This window comes from Podarcis bocagei (assembly GCF_964188305.1).
Source record: "Podarcis bocagei genome assembly, chromosome: 16".
Classification (NCBI taxonomy): Eukaryota; Metazoa; Chordata; class Lepidosauria; order Squamata; family Lacertidae; genus Podarcis; species Podarcis bocagei.
The window spans coordinates 2,312,587-2,340,102 of NC_138142.1; the positions used below are offsets into that span (position 1 = coordinate 2,312,587).

At 48.5% G+C, this 27,516-nt stretch overlaps 2 protein-coding genes across 5 annotated transcripts; one reads left to right on the forward strand and one right to left on the reverse strand.

Annotated features, from left to right (window-relative positions):
• The first annotated feature begins 2 nt into the window (after positions 1-2).
• On the forward strand, positions 3-7,239 carry HSCB (HscB mitochondrial iron-sulfur cluster cochaperone). The gene is made up of 6 exons (XM_081175346.1): positions 3-283; positions 378-474; positions 789-878; positions 4,622-4,766; positions 6,303-6,350; positions 6,829-7,239. The coding sequence occupies exons 1-6, from the start codon at positions 18-20 to the stop codon at positions 6,918-6,920; spliced, it is 738 nt and encodes a 245-aa protein (XP_081031472.1). The 5' UTR covers positions 3-17; the 3' UTR covers positions 6,921-7,239.
• A 981-nt stretch (positions 7,240-8,220) lies between these two features.
• Positions 8,221-21,442, reverse strand: LOC308576191 (solute carrier family 2, facilitated glucose transporter member 11-like). 4 transcript variants are annotated; one of them, XM_081175335.1, is made up of 12 exons: positions 21,197-21,442; positions 17,393-17,491; positions 15,113-15,273; positions 14,450-14,574; positions 13,990-14,119; positions 13,722-13,870; positions 12,594-12,781; positions 11,210-11,320; positions 11,005-11,106; positions 10,608-10,680; positions 9,735-9,862; positions 8,221-8,662 (listed from the first exon to the last, which is right to left on the reverse strand). In XM_081175335.1, the coding sequence occupies exons 1-12, from the start codon at positions 21,260-21,262 to the stop codon at positions 8,462-8,464; spliced, it is 1,533 nt and encodes a 510-aa protein (XP_081031461.1). In that variant the 5' UTR covers positions 21,263-21,442; the 3' UTR covers positions 8,221-8,461. The 4 variants fall into 4 exon arrangements, with proteins under 4 accessions (XP_081031461.1, XP_081031462.1, XP_081031463.1 ...); XM_081175336.1 differs by lacking the exon at positions 21,197-21,442 and adding an exon at positions 20,788-21,162; XM_081175337.1 differs by lacking the exon at positions 21,197-21,442 and adding an exon at positions 20,478-20,605.
• Positions 21,443-27,516: the final 6,074 nt, after the last annotated feature.

A 27,516-nucleotide genomic window follows, 5' to 3' on the forward strand; every position in this document is an offset into this window, starting at 1 on the left:
AGTTGTAGTCCGGGCGGATGAGGTGGGACGCGCTGAGCAGGAGGCTTCGCTGGGCGGCGGCGGCGGCGCCGCGGCGCCTCCTCGACCCCCGGGCGCCCCCCTGGGCCGCCGCCGCCGCCGCCTGGCCTTCGCCCTCCTCGTCCTCGCCGCCGTCTCCAGCGTCGTGCTGGAGCTGCGGCCTGGCTCTGCCGCCCGCCTCGCCGCCGCCGCGCTTCTTCTGCCCTTCGTGCCGGGCGCTGCAGCCCCCCGAGCCCCGCGCCGACCTCTTCCGCCTCCTGGGATGGTGCGTGGCCGGCCGGGCGGGGGCGCTGGGCCGGGCGGGGTCTCCCTCCGCGCCCCCTCCTCACTCTCTCTCTCTCTCTCTCGTTCGCCTGCAGCGAGCGCAGCTTCCAGGTGGACGTGGGCCTCGTCCGGCAGCGCTTCCGGAGCCTGCAGCGAGCGCTGCACCCCGACTTCTTCAGCCAGAGACCTCAGGTCAGGCGGGCAGGCCGCCCCTCGCCCACCCCGGGGGGCCCTCGCAGACGTCCTAGAAAGACCCCCATGGCTATTTAGGGGGGGCGTCCCTCCGCTCCCATATGCAAGGCCTAGGCCGGGTGCCTCCTTCCCTTCTGCCACCCTCTCTTGTCATGGGAGGGAGCAGATCAGTAAATGGATTATACCTCTTGTGCAAGCGAGTCAGAGTAAAGTTAAAGTGTAAGGTAAACGCAGTTGTTTGGGTTCGCTGTGCTTTTCTCCCGGTGGTGGCTCAGGAGTACTGGTGAGCTGATCTCCCAATGCTCTTTCAACAGGCGGAGCAGAATTTTTCCAAGCAACACTCTTCTCTGGCTAACAAAGCCTACCGGACGCTCCTGAGCCCCCTGAGCCGTGGGCTGTACCTGGTAAGATACCTGCTGTGTGTTAGGATATTTCCGTTCCACCTTAAAAGGGAGCAAAGGTCTCAGTCAGACCATCTGATGCGTCTGACAATGAACTGGAAGAACCACTGTTCACCATCGGTCACTTTTCGTCTAAGAAAGAGGAGATGAGTCCAGAAGACTTGCGTCTAGTACGCAGATCTGAGAGAGCCACGAAGGGCAGACCTCCAAAGAGATTTGCTGATGAGTTTGCTAAGACGGCAACTGCTGTTCTTAGTAGCTCAGAGAAGGTGTGGGAACCTTCAAGCTTCAAAGAGGTTCAGGAGTTAACCTCTAAAGATGCTGAGCCTTGGCTTAATGCCATGAAGGCTGAAGTTGATTCCTTGAACAGGAACCAAACTTGGGAACTGGTACCGGTAGTCCCAGGAATGAGACTGGTTGGCAGCAAATGGGTCTTCAAGGCCAAGACAGACCAGAATGGCAAGGTAGTCAGACACAAAGCCAGATTGGTTGCCAGAGGTTTTTCACAGGTACCAGGACAGGATTACCACGAGACCTACTCCCCCACAGTCAAATATGAGAGCATTCGGCTGATGCTCAAGATCGCTGCGGAGGAGAAACTGCATGTTTCCCACCATGACATTAATACAGCTTTTTTGTACGGGATTTTGGGGGAGGAGCTGTTTATGCTTCCACCTGATGGAATGCAGATACAGAAGGGAATGGTCTGTAAACCATTATATGGTCTCAAGCAGAGTGCCAGGTGTTGGAACACAAAACTCACTGAGACGTTGCTTTCTCTAGGTTTTCACCAGGGTAAAGCTGATCCATGTGTGTTTGTCAAGGAGGAGGGGCAAAACAAACTGTATTGTTTATGTTTTGTTGATGATCTTCTGATGTTTTGGAAGAATCAGGCTTTTTATCAAAGCACCCTAGCTCAGCTGAAGGAGCACTTTGACATGAAGGATCTTGGTGAGGTATCCAACTATCTTTCTCTGCAGGTGGAGAGGGACCAAGCAGGTAATTTTCTGGTACACCAAACAGAGAAAATTGCTGATGTTTTAACCAGGTTGAATTTGGTTGATGCAAACCCAGCAGACACACCGATGGTGACAGGTTACCAGGTAGACAGTACTGCTGAAACGTTTTCTGACACTACGCTGTACAGATGCATTCTAGGCAAGTTGAATTTCATTGCTAGATGCTCAAGACCTGACATAGCTGTAAGCTGTAACCTGCTTAGCAGACATGCCCACAATCCTACTGTTCAGGATTGGAAAGCTCTGAAGCGCATAGCCCGCTACTTGATTCCTGCTGATCTGTTGTCTAAGGTTGTTAACAGAGAACAACTTAAGGTTTACGTGCAAAGGTTGCAATTGGGTTACACGGAGAGGGGGGAGGATGTTAGGATATTTCCGTTCCACCTTAAAAGGGAGCAGGCTGTGAGTCACAGAGTCTGCGTATTTCCTGTTCACAGGATGTTTATGTTTCCTATTGCTTTCATTTTCTCTCTGTGTCGGAGACACTGATGCAGGCAGTCATGTCTTTCTTTACTCTGATCAACGCTGAATAAAACTTGTAAATAATGCTCTCCTGAGTGCGAATTTTGCTGTGTATTATCTGCTGATAGAGTGTGCATGAGCTCTGGAATGTGGCAAGATATTTTCTAGAAACTCATGTCGCTAATTGCTGATACTGCGTGCCTACCGGAGATCGATGGATCGTCTGGCAGACGGCTTGAGGCCATGATGGACTTTGTCTCCCTGGCAGTATCCCAACACTGTGTTCCACAGGATGACACACTCACACGTGGCCAAAGTGCCTCACACCACCCATGTGAGAAGCAAAGCCCTGCTGGCTCAGGTCAAAGGCCAATCGAAGCAAAGGGGAGAATGCAGACCCCTAGCTACAGATGAAGCCTCCAGAGGGATTCCATTGAGTCTCCCAGCCTGTGTCTTTGTGTACAGAAATGCACATGGGGGATGCCAAGTGGGGTCTTTGACCCAGGTGAAATAAAGCCTAGTTTGGCCCCTGGACAAGGACAGGCTGGGAGAGAGATGATAAGGACAGTTTAGAAAAGAAGAGGATGTTGGTTGACAGTAAGCTGCTTCATTAAAGAAAGACTAAGGAGGGATGTGTCCCTACTGCCCCCACTTCTCATTACATATCATCTCCCAAAAACCTTTAGCTGCTTTGCATGTTCACCACATATGATAAAATGCACCTTCTGTTTCTTGACAGAAGGTACCTGATTCTGACTTATACATATTTGCTAACTTAGTGCCAGATACCTTCTATAAATCATTTTCACATCTTTCAAAGCATAACATACTGTAAATTTCAAACCAGTTTTCCAGTTTTTCCAGAGGCTCAATTCTGTATTATGTCCTACATCCCTTGCCCAATGAATCATAGCAGATTTTACCAAGTCATCATTTGTTTCCCATTATAACAAACTCTTATGCATCCTAGAAATTAATTTTCCTCTATTTTCTACTGGTTCCCTTTCAGATCTGGAACTTTGGTCCATAAATCCACACTGCTTATCTTACTTAAACACTTTGTTCAGTAGGCGGGTAATGTAGCCAGACCGTCACCTGGTTTCTGATGTCTTCTAGTTTCTTCAATTTTACCTCTTGATCTAAAATGTCCAAAAGGTCTCTGTATGTTGTCCACTGTTGACCCATATTCAGTCTTTTCAGTGAGATTGCTTCCATAGGCAAGAGCCATAAGGGTGTTTTCCTTTCTAGCAGATTTTTATGTGTCGTCCATACCCTATATAAATTCTTCCTAATTGCATGGTTCAAAAAGTTCTTATAAATTTTAGCTTTACCATACCAAAAGCATACATGCCAACCAAATTTAATATTGTACCCCTCCAAATTTAACTGAATATTGTTCAACAGTATCCAAGTTTTTAACCAATATAAACAAGCAGTGTCATAATATAAAGTAAGTTTGGCAGCGAGAACCCACCTCTTTCTTTAGCTTCTATCAGAATTTTATACTTTATTCTCAGTTTCTTCCCCTGCTAGACAAATCTAGAAATTTCCCTTTGCCATTCTTTGAAGCAGCCTGTATTATTAATTACTAGAGCAGTTTGAAATAAAAGTAGCACTTAAGCTAAAGCATTCATTTTTATGGATGATTTCTTCACAAGTTGGTACTTTTTCTTGGCTTCCCAGCCTTCTATGAATCACACTCCTGAGGCTCCTCTATTAGTATGACAGACCAGGGGATCACCACACCCCTCCTGACTGGTTTGGGATTAGTTGTCTCCAGAAGATCTATCCCCTTCTTGCTGAATTGAAACCTAAGTGGAGTGTTCCCTCACAACTCCACTTTTCCTTTCTCAAATTCAGCTTCCCAGTTCTCATTTGTCTGTATACTCCACTGTCTTTAAATCTGACACTCAGTTCAAAGACTCCTTTCTCTGGCTGTAGATCTTTCCCTCAGGGTGGATGTTACACAAACAGCCAAAAGGCTATCCAGCTGAGCGCCAAGAATACCAACTCTCCATTCCTTTTCTTTTTCCCTCCCAAAGTGCTGAACCCACCCTCCTCAGGCTAGCTGTACCTGCAGCCAACCAGAGTGAATCTCCAGCCCAGCAGTGGCATTGCATCTCCATGCTCCAGTCTACCTCAGCTTTCCATAGGAAGTAGCTACTGCCTTTTGCATCAACAGGTGCTGATCAATTCTCATGGTTCACAGGCTGCCTTCAGAGTGAAGTGAGGAAGTTCTTAAAAGCCATTATCATTCTTTTCTAGCTGGAGTTGAATGGAGTAGAGCTGGAGAAAGGAACAGACACTGAGGCAGACCCTGAGTTTCTCTCAGAAATCATGAAAATTAACGAGAAACTGTCAGATGCAAACAATGATGCTAAAATAGAAGAGATGGAAAACTTTATTGCAGGTAAGATGGAGAATTGTGCCTGAAGAGGTGTCTATGCTGTCTTTCAGTGGGGTGAGGGGTGGGAATCTATCAAGGAGTGAAAGCACAGTAATGAAAACCTCCACAGAACAACATGAAGCAGTATTTAGAATTATAAAGCCACCTCAAAGGTCACCCTGTTGATGAAAAAACACACAACTCCTGTCTCTCTGCTTCAAACCCTAACAAATGAGTTTTTTTGAATTTAGGCTCCCCTGTGGGTTTTCATTTGCATCTTAACTCTTTCTTTCTTTCCTCAGTTTAAGTGTCCCACTCACAGAAGCTGCTGCTATTACTTCTGGGCAGGCCGCTTGGGCACAACAGATGCTATATCTGTCATTTCCCCACACCCCCTTGATAGGATTGAGAGTTTCTGAGGGTTGGGAGTGTAGATTGGGGAAAGTTCCTGATCTTGACGTTCAATACAGCTGTGTGAGGATGCATTAGCTGATCTTCATTGAAGTGTAAAAACAGATCAGTACATAACTATGGGCATCATTAATGCAAAGCCTTGTTCTTAACCACTCAGTGTGCAATCCAGTGCATCTGAACTCTGAAGTCAGTCCCATTCAGTTACATTCTAGTTTGAGTGTCCATGTCTAAATAATTCTAGCCAGCTGTGTTGAAGGAGCACAATAAAGGTAAAGGGACCCCTGACCTTTAGGTCCAGTCGTGACCAACTCTGGGGTTGAGGTGCTCATCTCGCTTTATTGGCCGAGGGAGCCGGCGTACAGCTTCCGGGTCATGTGGCCAGCAGGACTAAGCCGCTTCTGGAGAACCAGAGCAGGGCACGGAAATGCCCTTTACCTTCCCACCAGAGCGGTACCTATTTATCTACTTGCACTTTTTGTGCTTTAGAACTGCTAGGTGGGCAGGAGCAGGGACCAAGCAACGGGAGCTCACCCCGTTGTGGGGATTCGAACCGCTGACCTTCTGATCAGCAAGTCCTAGGCTCTGTGGTTTAACCCACAGTGCCACCCGCATCCCTAAGAAGCACAATACCAGTACCCAATTCTATGCAGAAACTACAGCAAGGGGCTTACGGTGTCATTTCTAAAAAGACTAAAAGCTCAGATTTGCAAAATATTTTCCACTGGAGCCCAAGCAATTTCCCCTTTGTCAAGGGTAAGTACAACAAGGAAGAACTGAGGGGGGGGTGGTTGTGCTGTGCTTGACATGGAGTGAGCTCAGTCACAGATCAGATGAATCAGAGAGCACTGTCTCATTTCTAGGGACATTTTGGAAAAATCCCTTTGTGGGTGTGGCTAGACTTTCAATAAGACATCTGCTGCTTCCTGACTCAATAGAGCATTCTTCCAAGCCAACATGGTTCATAGGTGGGCATGATGGGAATTATAATCCAGAACAGTAAGGACAATGGGCCCGGAAGGCTGCTTTAACATTTGCCCTCCTAAGGACAGTATCCAGGGTCATGACATCTCATGAACAGGGGTGAAGGCACATGTAGATAACAGCTTTGTCTTAAATGAAATCAATGCCCTCTTCTTTCCCTTCCAGCTAAACAAGAGGAGCTGATTAAGGATGTGAGCAGAGCGTTTGAACATGGTAGGAGTATTTCCTTCCTACTTTCTTTGGGGTGTGACCTGCTTGCAAATGACCTCTTGTGCTCCCAGCTGCATGTGGCACGTGCCATCCACATGGCTTACAGGGCTGAGTGCTCATCAAAAGCCATTCTGGATTGTAAGGACTTGCTTAAAGCCTACCTTTCAAGGAAAGCTGAGCTGTTCAGAAATAGAATGCATTTACTGGTTTTATTGAGGCTCATTTCTCTACAGACATTGATCTTAAGGCACACAATGGTTAGTCCCGTTAGGAGATATTAGTACTAAGTTCTGCAGGATGGCCCAGCAGCAGAGCAGCCTACTTTCCTGAAGTCACTTGACTGACATATTGCAAAAACCTGCTGTTCTTTGGGTTCCTGAATGCCAGGAGTGTGCTGATTCTGATGGTGTAGCCATTTCTCAGTGCTGGGAGCAAAGTTCCCACTGGAGTGCAAATTTGCTTTTTCTTTGTTTAATTGCAGATGATCTTCAAGAAGCCAAAAAATATCTAGCCAAAATGAAATATTTTGCAAACCTAGAAGAAAAGCTGAAGAAGAAGAAAATCCCTTCCTGACTTCACAGTACTTCCTAGGATGAGTGGTTCCCATCTGAATGTTTGATAGGCAACTCAAAGCAATGAGGCCATGCATTCTTTGGCATGACATGGAAGAGAATGGGCATGATATCTGCTCCTCAACCTGTGGAAAACATCTCACTGCTCCATTGTCAAGATGCTCTCCGATAAACACTTGAGTGCAGAGACCCTGCTTTGGATGAGGCCATACTTAGGAACTGCCTAATTTAGCCCTGCTTATGTCTGGGAAATACATGTTATGCGTTGTTTTGAGCTCCCAAGCTTATAAATCAAAATAAATGTGTGGCCTCTGGATACACTTCAGTTTAGAATTTTAAAGAAATGAGGTTAGGCTAGATGGTGACATGCTGTCTTGATTTGGTGAGGGCTGAGTTGGTCTAAGACTGTTCTGTGAGATGCGGCACAGGGAAAGACAGGGAGTGATACAAACTAGGTGAGGCTTGTAGAAGTTGTGAGGAAACCAGATCTTCTGGCACTTAAGCAACTTACTGTTTAGCATGTCCAGTTCTGAATGTTTCCTGCAGGGGGGGCACTCCAACTTGCATGGCTCAAGGGAGCCCCAACACCGGGAGAGTCGAAGGTTCCTCATTCCAGTTTAGTGCAAAGTGGAGCTCTAGAAGGACTCTTATGAGCAACTGGTACACAGTCCACTAAGAAGAGCCTTGCAGCTGGACCATTGCTGGTGGAGACCCATTGACTTCTGCATCCTTTTCCCTGTAGTGCCCAGCCAGATCTGCCCCCACCCCCCTTGACAGCCCACCAGCAGGGAGGGGCATGAAAACAATGGCCCTTCTCTGGCAACTAATGCCTCATCTTCCCTCAGTGTGTCTAATCCCTTTTTAAAACCTATGCACTGTTGCATAAGTAGCAGGATGGACACTGTACAGGGCAGAGACTGATGTAGAATTCTTCTTTCCCTTTGCAATCCTTTCCCCCCAAGGTTTGTAGGTTATCATCCATAGTTTATGAAGTACCTTGCATACATGTTTCAAGGGACTTTATAAAATAAACAACTAAAGGTAGTTTTTTAAAAGTACCAGAAAGGTTACATTGAAGGGGGTGTAAAGGGTGAGGTCTCTGTTTATATTTCCCTGGGCACCATTCCTCCCCCCCCCCCTCCAGATACTCCGTCACAAAAGATGCCCACTAGGTATCTCAGCCCCCGAGATGCTTTCCTTGCTGAGCTGGTCACCTTTCATTTGGTTGTCCTACCATGATTTTGCCAGGCTGCATCTCACTGCATCTCACAGCTTTGTGGCTCAGCAGTAAAGACAGTCACTTAGATGAACAGCTGACTTTATTGAACTGAGTCCTTGTACAGGATACAAAATGTGTTTAAGGAGGGACAGGGTGGGGGGGAGAACAAAGTCCTGGCAGCAAGAACAGCCTACTTCTCTGTAGCCAGGGGGGTGGTTGCTAGTGTTGGGGAGCAACGGTTGGCCTGCTAGCAGAGTCGGTTGGTATGAGTGTTCCCTGGCGCAGCTGGCAAGGTCCTGCGCCTCACAGCTGTGTCCCACCCTTTAGAACTCATTGCTAAGATGTTGTCTCTCGCACAGTTCTCCCTCTTGTTCCTTGCTTCTACCAAAGTTGAGCTTGTGGAACTCTCTCTTAATTTCCAGGAAGGTTTTGTTCTTTGTCTCAGGAATAACAAAGGAGATGAAAATGACAACCAAGCAGCATTCTAGCAAAAACACAATGAAGCAGTACTGCTTGAGGCCTTTCTGGAAGAAGGAAAAGAAAGCATGTCACGTGGGGGGGGGACACCTTCTGTGCCCCTCCAGGCACTGCTGGATGGCTCAGCCTTCTCCATGAATTTCTCTCTCAATGGCTACAAGTTACCTCCATCATCACTAGTGGGAAGAGCGCCCAGCTTGCAGCCTTCCCCAGAGAGGCTGCATCTGGCCAGCCGCTGTGAGAGCAGGATGCTGTGCTAGAGGGGCTCCTGTGGCCTGATCCAGCATGCCTCAGAAGGAGATCCTGGACCATGAGCAACACCCCAACCCCCACCTGGAGTGGCTTTATCTGCTTAAGCTGGTCATTTGAATTCTTGCATCCACTATCACTGGCTAGAAATCTCTCCTGCTTAGTGAACTTGGAATCATCGCACATCTTAGAAATTCTAGGAATTTGAATAAGATGCATTTTTCCCTTTTCATTTTTTGGGGAGGCAAGTTCTAAATCGAGGTCGTTAAAGGCTTAGAAAACATGATCTAAATGCATTTCTGGGCTGAACAGGCTGTTTTACTGGCAGCTGTTTCTGCTCATCCATGTACTTCTCAGCTCCCTTCGCAGGGGGTTGCTTCTAAAGGTATTAAGAGCTGGAAAGGAATTAGTGAAGATTTGTCCCTCGTGCATGAGGCACCTCCCTGATTCAAGGGCAGCTCATTATACAGAATTGCCTCCAACTGCACTAAGAGGTGAACCGTCTTTCTCAGGCTTTACTGAAAAGGGGCAGCCGGGGGTGTTGCTGAGAGAGCCCAGCCAGGGTTTGGTGCTGTCTCATCAGAGGCCAGCTTCAGTTCATTTTGCATTGATGTCAGGCGGTGGGGATGATGATGATGACGATAGAGAAGGGTGCCCTCTGGGGTTCCCTCTATTTTATATCAACATTTATGAGCCCCTTTTTTGATGTGAAAGTGGACAGAAGCCCAGCTAGGAATATAATAATAAAAACAACAAATGTCAAATGCAAAAACCAGGGCAACGGGCACAGCAGCACCATCTCCTGATGAGTCCCCCTGAGTGGTGTCTTGCAGGAGAGGTTGGGTGGCTACAAACTGCCAGTTTACCTACCACAATGAAGGGGAAGAGCATCCCGATAGTGAAGAAGCTGAGCCAGCTCACCGAGCCTGCAATCATGTAAGCAGCTGGGCGCGAAGACTGGGTGAATAATTCTGTGGTCAAAGTGTTCGTCACCCCACCTGCAAACCAATTTTCAAAAAAGGTGGTGCTATGCTGGGGGAGTATTTCAATCAACAGAAAATGAAACGATTTCCCTTCCTAGATTAGGAAGCTGCTTGCGTGTCTTTGAGGGGGAGGCTAGCAGCTAGGTTTTGTTGGAATCTGGCTACAGAGCCATATGCTAAGAACAAACGGACAGTTGTGGCAACTCCCTCTTCTTTTAAAGCATGGCAACTATTGTCATCCTTGGGTCTATGGAGGGAAGGCACATCAGTACAGAATAGTAGTATCTGATGCCAATAAAAAGGAGAGAATGCACCTAATAACAGCTCCACCTCTTGACCTAGGATGCTTCCCATCCCCTTCATGCCTGCCCTGAGCTGGGAGAATCCAATGGTGCTTAATCTTGAGGAACAGTTGATGGGAAACGCAAGTGGGAGAGGGCTGTTGTCCTCATGTCCTGCTTAGGGCTTCCCGGAAGAGGCAGCTACCTGGCCACCATGGGAACAGGAGGCTTTGTCCAGCAACCTGGTTCTTCTTGGGGACTTAGGATGCCTCCATGCATTTCCTGCACTTGCCCTCAGCAGGTGGGCTGTTTCAGTGCCTTCAAGCAGCCTGCTTAGCTTTTGCAGCATCCTGTTGGTAGCCCTGCTCTGCCTGTTGGTAAAACCCTGTGGCTCCAAAAGTCCCCAACTTAAAATCCAACAACTGGTGGTTGAGGGCACACGCAGTGGCTGCCCCAAATTCATCACTGGGAAGAGGTACCTGGTCCAAGCCCAAAACTCAAGATGAAGGCAAATATGCAGGCCATGCTCAGGTAGGGTGCCCACGAGTAGACCTGGGGAAGAGAGAGCACATGGGAAGGCTTGGCACTGGCTGCAGCCACCATGCCCTTCCCTCATGTAACCACCCTGAAGGGGATCAGGGCCAAGCCGGGGGTGGGAATCCAATAGCAGAGGGGCCAAGTGCAGCGTGCTGTCTCTCCTGGCTTCCCTCCTGCTGCGCAGAAGACTCCTGAGACCTGCTGGCCTTCAGTGACTCCTCTCATGGTGCCTTGCTCATCAAGATTCAGCACCCATGCACACCACATGAGCAGGCATCATGTTGAAAAGCTGGATTGCAGCTGGCCCACATGTGTTCTGAACAAGACTACCCAGCCTACCTGGTACGTCAGGGAGAAAGTCAGCACTATGCACCACAAGGTCATCAGGGAGTAGCCTCCCAGGATCAGGACCCTTCTCCCCATAGACTCAATGAGCAAGCCCTGCGAAAAGTAGAGAAAAGCATTCACTCACTCAGCAGCAAGGAGGATTCTCTTTCTTGCCTCAGAAATTCAGATGGGCGCAATTGGAACACTCATCACTTACGCAGGTGAGGGCAGTGAGGCATTCGCAAGCCCCAGTGCCAAGGGTCACGTAAGGAATGTTTTCTCGGGGGATCCCAGCTTCCTCAAATACATAACTTGCATAGAAGTAAATCTGTGAGTAAATACCAAAAACATAATGCATGGGAGGCAAATCACCAGGCAAAGCAGGCACAGCCCAGGCAACATGGCCTGTGCAGAGTTAATTTGGGTAGGTATCCTACCTGGCTAAGAAAAGAAAAGAAACTGCTTAATGTTACCACCTTCTAAAAACTGATGTGCATAACTTGCCCACTATGGGGGCCTGGAAGCTCTTCATTCTTCCCTGGGAGGGTCGCCCTCCAATCTTCACAGGACAGTGAGCTGGCTGTGAAAGGGCTGGTCAAGAGTGCCACCAGCCATGCCCTCACTGCTGAAGTCCAGTGCAAGGGAGAGCACATGGAGGGGAACAGGGGGGGGGAGGGCCTGGCTGACATTAGCTTTGCTCTTCATAGACAACTGGACCAGGCAAAGTTCAGTTTAAGAAGCAGATCAGCCAGCCAGCTTGGGTATGTAAAATGGAAAGCTGGACGTGGACATGAAACTGGCAGATAAACAACCCCACTCTGGTTCTGACAGTTGCTTCGGAACAAAGGATGGGTTGGAGTTTCTCTCATAGTGAGTGACATTCAGACACTTCCCTGTCACCCCAGTTCCTAAAAAGGCTGACATTTTGCCCCCTTCCCAGTCCACCTTTGAGCCCAATGCACATTTCCCTGTTTGTGCTAACAATGGGAATAAATGTCCTTTCACATGTGTGCCCTTTGTTTGGACACATCTACACTGAGCCAGCTCCGCACCACCTTCAGTCTCTCAGCTCCCAGCCAAGGAATCCTGGGAACTGTAGTTCTATCAGAGAACAGAGCACCTAACCCGGGGTCAGCAACCTTTTTCAGCCGTGGGCCGGTCCACCATCCCTCAGACCATGTGGTGGGCCAGACTATATTGGGGGGGGGGGGAATAAAAATGAACGAATTCCTATGCCCCACAAATAACCCAGAGATGCATTTTAAATAAAAGCACACATTCTACTCATGTAAAAACACAACAATTCCTGGACCATCCACGGGCCAGACTGAGAAGGCGATTGGGCCGCATCCGGCCCATGGACCTTAGGTTCCCTACCGCTGACCTAACCATACTCAGCATTTCCTCAAGGTGACAGCTGCCAAGAATCTCTTAGAGAAGTCCCAGCAGCTAAGCCATTTCCAAGTTGGCTGATGTTTGCTTGGCGTGTCAATGCATGTCCTTGCATGGCAGGGGGGAAACTAGGCAGCAGGCAAATAAGCGATGCCTAATGGAGAGCTGCTCTTCTCCTGAGTGGGGAGTGGCTCAGTCCTGGTACTCACCGCATTGATCCCGCTGAGCTGCTGGCCCATTGTCAAGAGGATGATGGTGATGAGCTGCCATCGGATGCTGCGGTCAGTGAAGAGTTGCCAGGGTTTCTTGGCTGCCTCACCACCAAGCGCAAAGCGCTCCTTCTGGATGTCCTCCATTTCTGCCTGGTAGTTCAAAGGGCCATGGAACCGTTTCATTGCTGGGAAGGATAGAGGAGAGCTTTTAGGGCCCAAGTGGGCCTTTGAGCGCAGGATATCTTCGTGAGGCTGCCAAGAGCTGCTGCAGCTCAAGAGAGAGACAGGCAAGGGGCCTTGCAGTTTGGATCATAGAAACCACCCAATGGGAGAGGAGTCGGGCTGGCTACTTCACAGGTGCACCTGGACTGGGCACAAACTGGCTTGCCCAAGGCCCCACACCAAGTCCTTGGACACACAACTCTTTGGAGCAGAAGGAAACAACCAGCAGTGGCTTGTGGGGTGTGAAACACAGAGTAGTCAAATACAACATTCCTAGAGTGGACATAAAAAGGGGGTGTCTGGGCCAGCCAGTCAAAACTTCCTGTTTCCTCCTGGGCTGGGACAAACTTCCTCTACATGTGACTAGAGGTGGGCGTGACCTCACCTGTGCAGGTAACAAAATAGCACAGGGGAGGCACCCATCTCTCTCTCTGACTCCATTCCTCAAAGAAGCAACATCTCTATCTCCTTATGGGATAGATTCCACATGTATATATTTTGTAACCTAAGTCTGCCTTCTGGGAAACTTCTGTGAACAGAATGTGAGTAAACTATTTTATATACTTTTATACAAGACTGTGTCGTGTCTATTCTTTTAAGAGGGAATAAAGGGGAATTCCCAGGAAACTTATTTTAGAGGCTTATGCAAGCCTGGCAAAGACGTTATCCGCTGTGCAATTTTTAAAAGGGGGAATGTTACTCTTCTATATTATAGAACTTGTTAACACAAGTTGGGAAGGATATAATTAAACAATATATCCTCTCCTTCCTCCCTGAACATTCCCACGTGGCTAAAAGCCTCTCTGGGGAGGTAAGTAACCTTTTGGGGAGCAGGGCGTCTGGGGCTGAGAGCGAGGGGGTGGGGGAAGCAAGGAGCAGTGGATGCTGAAGGGCAGACTTCACCTTTGATGCATTTCAACTCATCCCCTTGGTCAATGAAGAGAAACCGGGGACTTTCTGGAAACCAGGGTAGGGTCAAGAGTTGGATGAAGGCTGGGAAGCAGCTGCTTGAGAGCAGGAAATGCCAGTAGGCCTCTCCGCCAAGTAACTCCCTGCAGGAAGAACAGACAATGCTGAGACAAGGGGCTGCCAGCTCCATTCTGATCCTGGGACAACAAGCCAGGCCTGAGCTGAGCAGCCCCCTCTGGGTGATGAGGGCCCCAGCACTCACCTTAAGCCAATAACCTGTCCGGTTAGAATCCCCCCTGTCAGGAAGATGGAGCTGCCCATGACCATAGCGCCTCGCAGGTGCTTAGGGGCAGCCTCGCCTATGTAGAGAGGCTGCACACAGAGGCCGATGCCTGGAAATGGAAGAGGAAATCAGTGGCCTCCCTTCTTCATTGCAGGATCCACACACAGGGGACCCTCAGGGGCTGCAGGTGGCCTTTCATTATAGGTTGCTAGTGGTGTCACAGGGTGTTCAGCCTCAACAACACCACCAGGAAAAGAAAGCAAAGGTTCACAAAATAAAGCTACATAAAGGCCCTTTGCAGTAGGATGTGCCCACACAAAGTAAGACCACTAGCTGATCATTGATGAAGTCACAGGTGCACAAACATATCCCACATGTGCCCTTAATGCCCCTGAAATCCCACCAGGTGAATTTTCCCAGGTGCAAAGTTGAGTGTTACCTGTGTTCATACCAATCAGAAATCTCCCAACAATCAGCAATTCATACAATCCGGCTGGAAAGCTAATTCCCATGAGGATGGCGGCCAGGATGGCAATAAAGTTGTTCATTAAAAGAGCTCCTTTCCTGCAAAGGAGGAGGGTAACAGGATTGCACCCTTGAGGGACAGAGAATTTTTTGTCACAGACCCTGACGGGCTCCTGGACAAAGTTGGCACAGTGTTCAAGGTCCTCCAAGAGAAACAGGCAAATTTAAACATCTTAGATAAGCTTGTTGGAATCCCCAAGGGCCTCTTTCCCACTAAACCACACAATGGAAAGTCACCCCTCTGGAGACTCCCTGCCCCGCCCCCAACACTCCTATTTTTGCTGACAGGGTTGTGCTTGGCTTTGAGTGCTGGAAGATGAGCTGAAAGACCCACTCAGTCAATGTCCTGGTTATTCTTGGGCAAGTCTCACTCTTTCAGCCCAGCCTCACAGGGTTGTTATGCAGGGGAAATTAAGTTGGGGACTGCGTACATGGCCTCACTTCTTTCGGATTAAGCAATGCAAAAAAATAAAGAAAGCAATACAACCATTTTTCTTCTTATGATAAGAAGCATCCTGCAGAAGAGTGAAGCTTTTTCTGCAGAAGCCAGAAGTGTGTGCTCTTCCATCTTGCTCACCTGCCCAGGCGGATGGCCAGGCTGCCTCCAAGGTGAGCCCCAAAGAGCCCTCCCAGGGAGAAAATGGAAGCAATGGTGGACCAGAGGAGGGTCAGCATGCTGGAACTGAGCTCTGCCTGGTAACGCCTCTGCCAGGTGTCATTGAGGAACTTGTGGATGTGCTGGAAGGACAAAGTGGAGAGATCATTTAGCGCTGCTGCTGCTGCTAACGGCCAACTCCTCTTCTCCAGGGGCAGCAAGCCCTTCTGCCTCTTTGCCTTGAGACCCAGACCCAGCGCATGGTGGCTGGTTGGCCTGATTCCAGGCATGAATTAATTGGGCCAGGAAAGTGGGACCTCGTGGGTGAGCAGCATCCCCTTTACACCGCCATCTCCTTGCAGCCTGACATGGAGTTATCCAGGGCTTGGCCCATCTAATCCAAAGCCTCCCACCTTGACCAGAAGCATCTCCTTCCTTGCCCAGCTACACAACAGCCTTTTTGTAGCAAATGCCACAGGAGAGAGAGAGCAAGCCAGGGCCTGGTGAATGCAGTTTACTTGAGGGGTTGCTCCCCGCCCCCAGGTGCCTCTCGGCAATTTAGTCCATGGACCTTGAACTCTTACAAGGACCATATGATGTTCACCTCACATTTGTGAGGAACTGGTACCTGTGCTTTGAGGCTCCTTGTGTCTTCATATGAGGCAAACACCCAGCTAAAAAATTGCTCAAGCAAACCTGGCAAGACTAGTTGTGTTCACTTGTTTTTCAATTTTGCTTATTTTGTTTGTATATTGATAATTGCTTGTATTGTTTTCATGTATACTGCTTAGGCTTTTAAAAAGTAGTTTATAAATTCTTCTAAATAAATTGGCAGGTGCTCAGGGGTTTTGTGGTCCTCGCCCCCTCCCACCCTCTAACTTATGGACTTGGGCAGGCTGTGGGGCATCTTGTTAGTTTGAAAAGGAGATTTACAGTGTGAGGTAGAAACCTTGCAGGGGGGTGCACCCTAACAGCAAGAAGCAGGAAGTAGCAGCAGGAGTCAGGACATGGTAATGCTTACATTTGTTGGTGAACAACTGATCAGTGACTTGGCAGAGCCTTTAGGACTTGCTAGGGCAATCACACCCAGTGCTCCATTCACTGAGCCACTGCCACTCTTCAGGGCTGGGGGCACCTTGCCTCTGCCCCTCTCTATGCAGAGAGAGGTGGCTCTGTTTCCATGGCAACAGCTGCCTAACCCTCTTATTGAAGGACAGTCATATTCCCATTGCCAGGCCACCATGAAACCAGAGAGGCTGGTGAGAGGGAAAGTGGGGAGATGTGGGGCTTGGCTTTCCCAGATTCACAGGGCCAGCAGGGGCCCCCCGGTGCCGATTCCTGACCATGTCCCCAACTATGCTCCCCTCCCCCTGCCACTGCCACGACACACAGGCACTGGTTGCCCTCTAAGAGATGCTTCATTGCCTCACTCAAGAGTCTGGGAGGGGGAATCCCTCTTTCTGAATGCTGGGTCATGGTGAGGCGAAGGGCAGGCCACTTTCTCTTCAACAGACCAAAATATACCGGCATCCTCTGAACTCTCGCTATCCGTGCAGCCCCAGGCTCTCAATCCATGAGAAATCGGCCTGTTTGTCTCACTCTTTTTTCAGTCTTGTGCTTTTATCTCTCCATGGTTACTTTGTTTTAATTATTTTTAAAATGCATGAAATGTTTTGGTAAATCAAGATTGCACTCTTTAATCAGAAAGGGAATCAGCTGATGATGGGCGAGGGCAGCCGCCTGCCTCCCTCCAGACTTGCTCAGTTTTACGATCTATAGCCTTACTGTCGATTTATGACAGCACAATGGAGCCATCACCAGCTCTTGGCCAGTCTCCCCATCCTCAGGGGCAATTGGGGCGAGGCAGGACTGGAAGGAGGAGATTCTTCTGGTTGGCCCTTGTGGCCTCCTGCCCGGTGATGGCAGCCAAAGTAGCCCTGAGGGAAGGGAGAGGGACAAAGCCCCCCTGTATCTGGGGAGGGCAAGTGGCCCCCGTTCCTTGACACAAAGCTGGGGTGGAGTGTTCACTTAGTTTGGACTGCATGAGTCATCTGCATGATGCAGATATTTGGACGATGGTGCGTCCTGCCGACAACCTGGCAGCTTTTTATTTATCCTCATGGCTTGATAAGAAGTGTTTCTGGGGAAGAGGTTTACGAAAGCAACAGGCAACTTTGCTCCAAGCCTTTGATAGGTCAGAGAATAGTGTAGAGTAACCCTCCCATCTCCAGCAATAGAAAAGAGATAAAAACAGCATCTCACCTCGGTGGGTGCATTGATGACTGAAACATTGTACCCATATTGAAAGGTGCCTCCGATTCCTGCCGCACAAACAGCCAAAAGGAGCGTCCAAGTCGGGAGCTAGAGAAAGAAGCCAGAGACCCTCATGGTCCAGAGAGTCATGCTACTTGGAACAGACTGGAGCCTTCCCCCACAACCTCTCATCCCAAGAGCCTTCCTTCAGAGAATGGGATCTCTCACTTTTGCAGATTATAACTGACATCTAAGCAGCCTTTGCCAAGCTCTGCAGATGTTATGGATTAGCAGTCCTATCAGCCCCAGCCAACCAACATGGCTGTATGATGCTGAGGCGGATGACAGTGGAAGTCCAAAATATCTGGAGGGCAACAGGTTGGAGAAGGCTTCCCTCAGGCCCAGGGGGCAAGCATTTTATTCCACCCTCCTCTCCAGCAGAAAGGCTGCCGCAGAGGTGGGCTGATGCTGGACTACCTGTAACACCCACAGTTCTGAACTAAGGGAGAAGCGGATTTGTACTCACACTGGAGTCAAGAATAATAAATATGAACAGATGGTTTATAAACTGAATCAAGCAATTAATTAAGAAGCATACCAATGAATTAACAACAAACACAAGCAAGCACCATTGATTGCATGGCACAGTGGCAGCAATTGGGCACCCGCTGAACAGCAGGTCTGGCATTGCCCTTTGGCCTGTGGGTTTCTGCTCCTTGTGCTGCCTCTGCTTCCAGGTGCCCCATCCAGCTGTCTTCTTCTCTTGCATTTTAAAGCAGAGGCAGGATAGCTCAGTCTGTGGGGTATGAGACTCTTCATCTCAGGTTGTGGGTTTGAGTCCCCCGTTGGCATGGGCATAGCCAATGGGGGGCAGGGGGCAGCTAACCCCCCCCCAAGATCAAGTAAAACAATAGAAAGTCCTGCCCCCCCCCCAACAAAAATCCTGGCTACTCCCATGCCCATTGGACAAAACATTCCTGCCTTGCAGGGGGTTGGGCTAGATGACCCACGTGGTCCCTTCCAACTCTACAATTCTAGGATTCTAGGATTCAGCTTCTCCATTCCCCACCTGCCTTGGATCTTTCCCAGCACTACAGAGGTGTTGGCCTTCCTTTTCCTTAATGCAGTTCAGCTTCCCAGGGTCAGCACCAACAAACTTCAGATGCTTGCAGGTCGCTAGAATCCTGGCAAAGCACACAGGACCTGACTAGCTGCTACCTGATCCAACAAGACAATCATTGTGACCTTTAGCAAGAGTTGCAGAATCAGGATCCCTGAGCACAGCTCACTCTTGCCCGTCAGAGTTCTCCTCTTTGTGAGTTTGCATTCTTGCTTTGTGAATTTAAAAAAGTGGCAGGCAACAATTTCTAGCAAAAAATGGAAAACGAGGAGAGCAGGCAAGTTTGGGGGTGGCTCATGAGGTTTGAGCCTGCTGCAGAACAGTGTTTGCTGAGTGGCCCAACTGTTCAAAGCGAGCTTTGCCGGGTGACACCTCATTTGGCCCACAGAACTGCTGCCCTGTTTGATGGAGGTATCCTGCTCCACCAGGCAGCAGAGGCAGGAGCTGTTTGGCATCTGTCCCCACTTGGAAACCTGCCCATTGGCCTCCCACCTTGGTCCTCAAGTAGGAATAGCCTCTTTGCCAGGTAATCCCTTGGCATGTGACCCAGGCTAATCAAGTCTGGCTTGAGCACAAAGGAATGCACACACACAAAACTACCACCCCAACACCAAAGTTACTGGCTACATCATGACTCACTCTGGACTTTCTGAATCGTGAGGAAATCAAAGCCCCAAACTGGAAAACAAACAAACCCTTTCCCACTGCTCCCTATAGTTCTCTGGGGCTGCTGTGTTGCTTGACTTTGCCTTTGTCCTGGGGGAGGGGGCAAGGTGGAAAGGACTTCCTTGGGACACAACCGCCAGTGCCTCGTTGTTTCCCTTTTGTCCTAGACTGGGCGGTGAGCGGGCCTTGGCTTCACCTCGAGGCTGGCAGACAAGGAGGGGACCAAGCTCTCGGGCAACAAGCTGCGTGTGCAGAGCAGGGCAGCCACACAGGAGAAGCATCCCCATCACTGCTGAGAGCCTCGTGACTTCCTGCTTGTGATGCTGATGTGGACGGATTATCTGAGGAATTAATCACTTGACAGGATGAGGAGCTGTCATTCATTATGCTCTTAGCTTTTCGCATTCCTGCTTCCTTTCCTTCACTCCTGACATGCCACAACATTAAACTGACCCACCTAGAGACAAGCAAATGGGGGCTGAGGGATGGGAGAGGTGTCTGTTCAGGGACATGGATGCTCCAGCACAGTTGGTTAGACTCTTCACCCAAAACAGAGTTCAGTGCGGTCACTTGGCCCATCAGTCTCTTGCCAACAGCAGCAAGTATCAGAGCCAAAGCCGAAATGATGGTGAAGCAGTAGCTGCAGCCATACGCCCCCTGGAAGCCATTCCAGACTCTGACCCCACCCCCATTTATTACTTACAGAATTAAACTCCGCTTTTATTTCTCTTTTCTGCACCCTAAGAGAGAGAGGACAATTCTCTACACGAGTCACCAATATATAAATATCTGCTCACTCACTGACAGTGGTGTCAAAATAGTTGAAGTGCAGTGGGTAGAAAATTGAAATTTAACAATCAAAACAAATCCCCCCTCAGGTACCTACCATCAACTGCCCTGTACGAAAGATGCTGTTGACTTTATTTATTTATCTATCTATCTATCTATCTATCTATCTATCTATCTATCTATCTATCTATCAAATTTATTGCCAGCCTTCATCAACAGGTAGCTGCACAGCTTGCAACAACATTACAATCACTGGAAATCATTTACAATTGGAATAATAGGGTGGGTCCTGAAATATATATTTCACAGGTATCAAAGGCCAGGATGAAGTGGTGCCTCTTCAGCATAGGGTGGGAGCCGGATGACAAAGGTGCCAGATGCCCCTTCTCTGTGGGGAAAGGAGGGATGACACAGCTAGTGCCACCAGAACTATCAAGAGCACACACACCTGTCAATCTGAACACCCAAGGTGGTCTCTAAGGGTATTTGGGGGCTTTTAAGAAGGTAGTGTAATCTTACCTGCAAGCCTCTCTAGAAGAATTTGTATCCTAAAAGGCTGGGTAGACAGATAGTCAGGCAGATACTTCTCAAATTCATGCTGCAATTTCCATTATCAGTTGCCTCATGAAAGTATTCACACAACCCACCATCTGTTTGTTAGAAGGGATCTCCTCTAAAATCAGGGTATGCAAATCTGCATCCTCACTTCAGTTGCCTCTGCAACGCACACACATCCCCTCCTGCATTACGAGACTCAATACTTCTGCCTTTTCCCTGAAACCCAAGCCCACGGCCGCCTTGTCGCCTGTGACTCTGCAAGCTTGCTTACCTTGCTAGGCTGTCCAGCACCTTTCAGCAGCGGCTGGTGCTCCATTCTCCACACCTGGCAGGTGGCCTTCTCACCAAGGTGGCTGAGCTACAGCAGAAGGAAGCTGAGAGGTGCCACCGTTGGGGTGGCAAAGTGCTGTTGCAGCAGACCCCAGAGCCTTCATGCCAAGGTACTCCAGACTTGGCTGTCTATGGAGTTTTATGGGCTGGGACTCATCACAGCCTGCCAGCGAGTCAAAGCATTTGGGAGGTCACCCCACAAAGAACTTCTTCACCAACTGTGAAAAGTCCATTCGTTTTGGTTGCTCAGGGAAACATGCACATTAGTGACTAGTTTGTTGTGGGCCCCCATTTGTCCGTGAAGAGAGAGATATAAAGAAGCAAACAGAGAGCTGGGAGGAGACAATTACCTTGTGATTTTCCCTCATTCCTCCCTTGGACCTCGAGCCTCTGGCAGGACACTTGGAGCAGTCCATGGAGTATGGAGCAATGCGCAGAGCTGATGAAGCATCCGAGGGTCCTTCCCTCGCATCTCAGCTCTTCCACCTAGAGGCCCATTGAAGCGCCAATAAGAAAGACTGAGCCCCTCACCTGACCGGCTTTCACATGTTGCTGGCTCAAAAAATTAAGCTGGCTTTAAACGGCAAACTCCGTCCGGTGGGGAGGGAGGGCACCCAGCTGAGTGCTGCTTACACAATGCGAGAGAAGAGACCTGGGAAGAAATGGGGCTGTCTGAATCCCTTGGTGTCTCCAGGCTTCACGTCTGCCTGGAAAGAGTGGGTCACAGTCCAGAGCTTTTCAAACTAGCCCCCTTTGGGCAGAATTCTGTTGGAGATTCAGCAAAAGTCTCCAGAATATGGAGCTGGCGACACCAAAGTGGATGCAGAAAAAGAGCCAAAGGAAAGATGGCCTGCAGCCAGCCAGAGACCCAGGTGCATAGGCTGGCAAAGGAATCCGGTCACTGGGGGAAGAGGCAGACAAACCCAAGGAGCTGCTTCCCAGAATGTGCAGGGGGTCCAAGGCCAGCAAGGAGAAAGGAGGATGTCAGTAGAGATAGCCCAGGGAGGGAGGTGAGAGGAGAAACCTGGAGTTTCTGTGGTCCCTCACCTGAGAAACCTCCCCTGCATATCCCTGCATCTCGAGCCTTGGCCAAAGGAACAGGGGTAAGCCAAGGTCATTCCTTTCTGACCAGCTAGCAACCCTTTAGGCCAGGCATAGGCAAACTCGGCCCTCCAGATGTTTTAGGACTACTACTCCCATCTCCCCTGACCACTGGTCCTGTTACCTAGGGGTGATGGGAGTTGTAGTCCGAAAACATCTGGAGGGCCGGGTTTGCCTGTGCCTGCTTTAGGCACTCAGGGTAGAATCATAGAATAGAATCATAGAGTTGGAAGAGACCACAAGGGCCATCGAATCCAACCCCCTGCCAAGCAGGAAACACCATCAGAGCACTCCTGACATATGGTTGTCAAGCCTCTGCTTAAAGACCTCCAAAGTCGGAGACTCCACCACACTCCTTGGCAGCAAATTCCACTGTCGAACAGCTCTTACTGTCAGGAAGTTCTTCCTAATGTTTCGGTGGAATCTTCTTTCTTGTAGTTTGGCTCCATTGCTCCGTGTCCGCTTCTCTGGAGCAGCAGAAAACAACCTTTCTCCCTCCTCTATGTGACATCCTTTTATATATTTGAACATGGCAATCATATCACCCCTTAACCTCCTCTTCTCCAGGCTAAACATGCCCAGCTCCCTTAGCCGTTCCTCATAAGACATCATTTCCAGGCCTTTGACCATTTTGGTTGCCCTCCTCTGGACACGTTCCAGTTTGTCAGTGTCCTTCTTGAACTGTGGTGCCCAGAACTGGACACAGTACTCCAGGTGAGGTCTGACCAGAGCAGAATACAGTGGCACTATTACTTCCCTTGATCTAGATGCTATACTCCTATTGATGCAGCCCAGAATTGCATTGGCTTTTTTAGCTGCCGCGTCACACTGTTGGCTCATGTCAAGTTTGTGGTCAACCAAGACTCCTAGATCCTTTTCACATGTACTGCTCTCAAGCCAGGTGTCCCCCATCTTGTATTTGTGCCTCTCATTTTTTTTGCCCAAGTGCAATACTTTACATTTCTCCCTGTTAAAGTTCATCTTGTTTGTTTTTGCCCAGTTCTCTAATCTGTCAAGGTCGTTTTGAAGTGTGATCCTGTCCTCTGGGGTGTTAGCCACCCCTCCCAGTTTGGTGTCATCTGCAAATTTGATCAGGATGCCCTTGAGTCCATCATCCAAGTCGTTGATAAAGATGTTGAATAAGACCGGGCCCAAGACAGAACCCTGTGGCACCCCACTAGTCACTCTTCTCCAGGATGAAGAGGAACCATTGATGAGCACCCTTTGGGTTCGGTCAGTCAGCCAGTTACAAATCCACTGAGTGGTAGCATAGTCCAGACCGCATTTTACCAGCTTCTTTACAAGAATATCATGGGGCACCTTGTCAAATGCCTTGCTGAAATCAAGCTAGGCTACATCCACTGCGTTCCCTTCATCTACCAGGCTTGTAATTCTGTCAAAAAACGAGATCAGGTTAGTCTGACAGGACTTATTTTTCAGAAATCCATGCTGACTATTGGTGATCACAGCATTCCTTTCTAGGTGCTCACAGACTGTTTGCTTAATGATCTGCTCCAGAATCTTCCCTGATATTGATGTCAGACTGTATGGGCGGTAATTATTTGGGTCCTCTCTTTCCCCTTTTTGAAAAGAGGGACAACATTTGCCCTCCTCCAGTCTGCCGGGACTTCGCCTGTTCTCCAGGAATTCTCAAAGATGACTGCCAGTGGTTCTGAGATCACATCTGCCAGTTCTTTTAATACTCTTGGATGCAGTTCATCTGGCCCTGGAGACTTGAATACATCTAAACTAGCCAAGTATTCTTGTACTATCTCCTTAGTTATTCTGGGCTGTGTTTCCTTTGCTGAATCATTTGCTCCAAATTCTTCAGGTCGGGCATTGTTTTCTTTATCGGAGAAGACTGAGGCAAAGAAGGCATTGAGGAGTTCAGCCCTTTCTGTGTCCCCTGTTTGCATTTCACCATCTTCTCCTCTGAGTGACCCCACTGTTTCTTTGTTCTTCCTTTTGCTACGGACATACCCATAAAAGCCTTTTTTGTTGCTTTTAACCTCTCTAGCAAGCCTGAGTTCATTCTGTGCTTTAGCTTTTCTGACTTGGTGTCTACACGTGCTGGCTATTTGTTTGAATTCCTCTTTGGTGGTTTCCCCCTTTTCCATTTTTTGTACACATCCTTTTTTAATCTTAACTCAGTTAAAAGTTCTTTAGATAGCCACCCTGGCTTCTTTAGGCACCTTCCATGTTTCCGTCTCATTCGTATTCCCTGAAGTTGTGCTTTTACTATCTCCCTCTTAACAAACTCCCAGCCATCATGAACTCCCTTTCCTTTTAGTATTACTGTCCATGGGATCTCACCCAGCACTTCCCCAAGTTTTATGAAGTCGGTTTTCTTAAAGTCAAGAAATTGAATCCTAGTATGCTTGGCTGCTCCTTTCCACTGTATAGTAAACTTCAGAAGAGCATGATCACTCGCGCCTAATGATCCTTCCACTTCTACCCCACTAACCAGGTCATCAACATTGGTTAGGACCAGATCTAAAATGGCTGTTCCTCTTGTTGCTTCTCCCACTTTCTGGACAATGAAGTTGTCTGCAAGGCCAGTGAGGAATCTGTTTGACCTTATGCTCTTGGCTGAGTTTGACATCCAACAAATATCCGGGTAATTGAAGTCCCCCATTACTACTATCTCTCTTCCTTTTGCATGCTTGGCCATCTGTTCCAGGAAGGCATCATCTATGTCCTCCGTTTGGCTTGGGGATCTATAGTAAACTCCCACAATGAGGTCTCTGTTATTCTTCTCTCCCTTAATTTTGACCCAAATGCTCTCACTTTGGCTTTGAGGTTCTAAATCTTGGATCTCTTCACAGGTATACACATCCCTGACATATAACGCCACTCCTCCTCCTTTCTAGTCTGGTCTGTTTCTCTGAAATAGATTGTATCCCTCCATTATTACATTCCAATCGTGGGACTTATCCCACCAGGTTTCAGTGATGCCTATTATGTCATATTTAGTTTGCTGTACCAAGAGCTCAAGCTCATCTTGTTTATTTCCCATGCTTTGCGCATTAGTGTACAGACAGTGAAGTCCATTAATCATTCCCCCGTGTCTCTTATTTAAGGATTTTTTCCTCCCACCACTAGTTCTGCATGCTGTTTGCTCCATTTGGTCTATGACATTTGGATGATCATCTTCATCAATTGATAGACTCCTACCTTCAGGAGCACTGTCTCCCTCACCCACATTAGTCAGTTTAAAGCCCTCCTGATAAGGTTTCTGAGATTTTTGGCAAAAAAATTCCTCCCAACCATTGTGAGGTGCAGCCCATCGCTTGCCAGAAGTCCATCTTCAAGAAACTGCAGTCCGTGATCTAAGAATCCAAACCGTTCCTGTTTACACCATTTGTGAAGCCAGCTGTTCACTTCCACTATTTTTCCCTCTCTCCCTGGGCCACGTCGTTCAACTGGGAGGACAGATGAGATGAAAATTTGTGCATTTTATTGCTTCAATTTCCTGCCGAGAGCCTCGTAGTCTCTTTTGATCTTCTGGAGGCTATTGCTTGCAGTGTCATTGGTTCCCACATGAACCAAGAGGAAGGGGTATTTGTCAGTGGGTTTTATGATTCCTTGCAGTCATTTAGTTACATCTTGGATCTTAGCCCCGGGGAGACAGCACACCTCCCGAGACATCTTGTCAGGCCCACAGATCACTGCTTCTGTTCCCCTCAGTAGGGAATCCCCTATCACCACTACATGCCTCCTCTTAGGTTTGGTCGGGGTTCTTCCGTGAGCTGTCCATTCCAAGGTCGCCTGCACATTCCCTGAGGACTGACTTTGCTGCTCGTCTTCATATACCTGATTGACTGTAATGAGGGAGAGATCCTCAAATGGAGTCTGTTCTTCGTCTTCCATGCTAGGGGAGAGGACTTCAAAGCGATTGTGTATTTCTAAACAATCAGAGCGAACCCTGGGCCTCCTACTTCTTTGAGTCACGTTTCTCCATATATCTGGCACCTGTGTTGGTGAACTAGCCTCCTTCTCAGGGGTGTCCCCTGTCTCCTCCTTGGTGGAGACGGTGTTCTCTGTTGCTTCCAAGAAGAGCTCCAGCTCTCTAATTCTTTGGAGCGTAGCTACACGTTCCTCCAGTTGCTGGACTTTGTCTTCTAAGAGGGCAATCAACATACAATTGCTGCAGGTAAAGCTGCCTGCAACCTTTGGCAAGATGGCAAACATTGCGCAGGAACCACAGGCGACTGCAGCTGTTCCCTCACCCTCCATCTTGAAAACATGTCATTGGGGGTGGCTACAGTGGTCCTCCATCTTAAAAAGCGTGAAGACAGGACAAATAACCCCCCCCAAAAACCTAGGTCTCCCCCAACAAACGTTTGAGACTAGCTCCCCTAAATCTAAAAGATGGATCAAACTGTGCACGCCGCCAGGCGCACCTCCCACAGCTAATCACCTGACTCAACAGAAACCCTGCCCCCTCTGACCTTTGCACAGGGAGAACAGCTAATCAGCCACAAGAAGCACACACACAAGAAAACCCTTTTTGCTCCTTCTTCAGCTGCTGCCCTGCAAGCTCTGATAAGCTCCTCCCACAGCTAATCACCTGACTCAACGGAAACCCTGCCCCCTCTGACCTTTGCACAGGGAGAGCAGCACCCCAACTCTTGGAGTGTAAAGGTATTTAAGGCCAAAGTAGCCCCCAAACTCCTCTATGGCATCCCATTATGGACTGGTGCAGTTAACCAGTCGTTGGAACGCATCTAATCCAAATTCTTGCACTAAATCCTGCCAAATTGTGTGCCACATGCAGCTATGTGTCTGGAAACTGGACGAGCTGCTGGAAACCAAAGCATGGCTCACCACTATAAAGTACTGACTCCGCCTACATTCCATGCCTGATTCCTCCTCTTTAACTTTCCACATACTGGCAGAATCCCACCACTCTGAATGGCTAGCTTGCATTGAGAGCAAAATCAGAACCTGTGGCCTATCACTCAAGTCACTGCTTATGTTCCCACAATTGGAAGCATTCTAAACAATCAAGCACAGAATCCTAGATATTTAATTCCAAACCCTTAGCAGCGTAGCTAGTAAAACCTGTTTCCCATTGGGGCTGAGAATTCCACCCTCATTTGGCCAGGATACTCCATATTTACATCCACTTTATGATCCCCACCTAGGTAGAGCTCTTTCCCTTGCAAGATTTAATGCCTTACCATTTGCAGTTTTGCAAGGTAGATTTTTAAAAAACCCATCCTATAAGAGATACTGCCCTTGTGGCACACAACAGGTTGAATCCATCACATACATTTTCTTTTATTGCCCATTTTATGCAAAAAATATATGAACTTTAATCCATTTTAATTGCACAAACCTAAATTTCCAGTGTGCCCTCAAACCTCTCCCATAAAATAAAACCCTGGAGGTGACCAGAGATTTTTGGCTTGACTTTAAGCCTTTCCCACTGCCTTCCCCTGGTGAAGGGCTGCTGCTGCCACCACTTCATGGTACCTGGGATTTAAGTGCAGCTGCAACTGGGGAGTGGTGTGTCATGATCCTTCTCATTTAGGCTTTCATGCCAAAATGGGAGGTGATTTTCTCC

Bases quoted from the DNA above. Each gene is read 5' to 3' on its own strand.
- HSCB (XM_081175346.1), top strand. From the start codon at position 18: ATGAGGTGGGACGCGCTGAGCAGGAGGCTTCGCTGGGCGGCGGCGGCG. The intron at 284-377 runs GTGCGTGGCCGG...GTTCGCCTGCAG, and splicing joins CTCTTCCGCCTCCTGGGATG to CGAGCGCAGCTTCCAGGTGG. The intron at 879-4,621 runs GTAAGATACCTG...ATTCTTTTCTAG, and splicing joins TGAGCCGTGGGCTGTACCTG to CTGGAGTTGAATGGAGTAGA.
- LOC308576191 (XM_081175334.1), bottom strand. From the start codon at position 19,456: ATGGGGATGCTTCTCCTGTGTGGCTGCCCTGCTCTGCACACGCAGCTT. The intron at 15,274-17,392 runs GTGAGATGCTGT...TTGTCCTTCCAG, and splicing joins TCATCAATGCACCCACCGAG to CACATCCACAAGTTCCTCAA. The intron at 8,663-9,734 runs GTAGGTAAACTG...TCCTTCTTCCAG, and splicing joins TGCTCTTCCCCTTCATTGTG to AAAGGCCTCAAGCAGTACTG.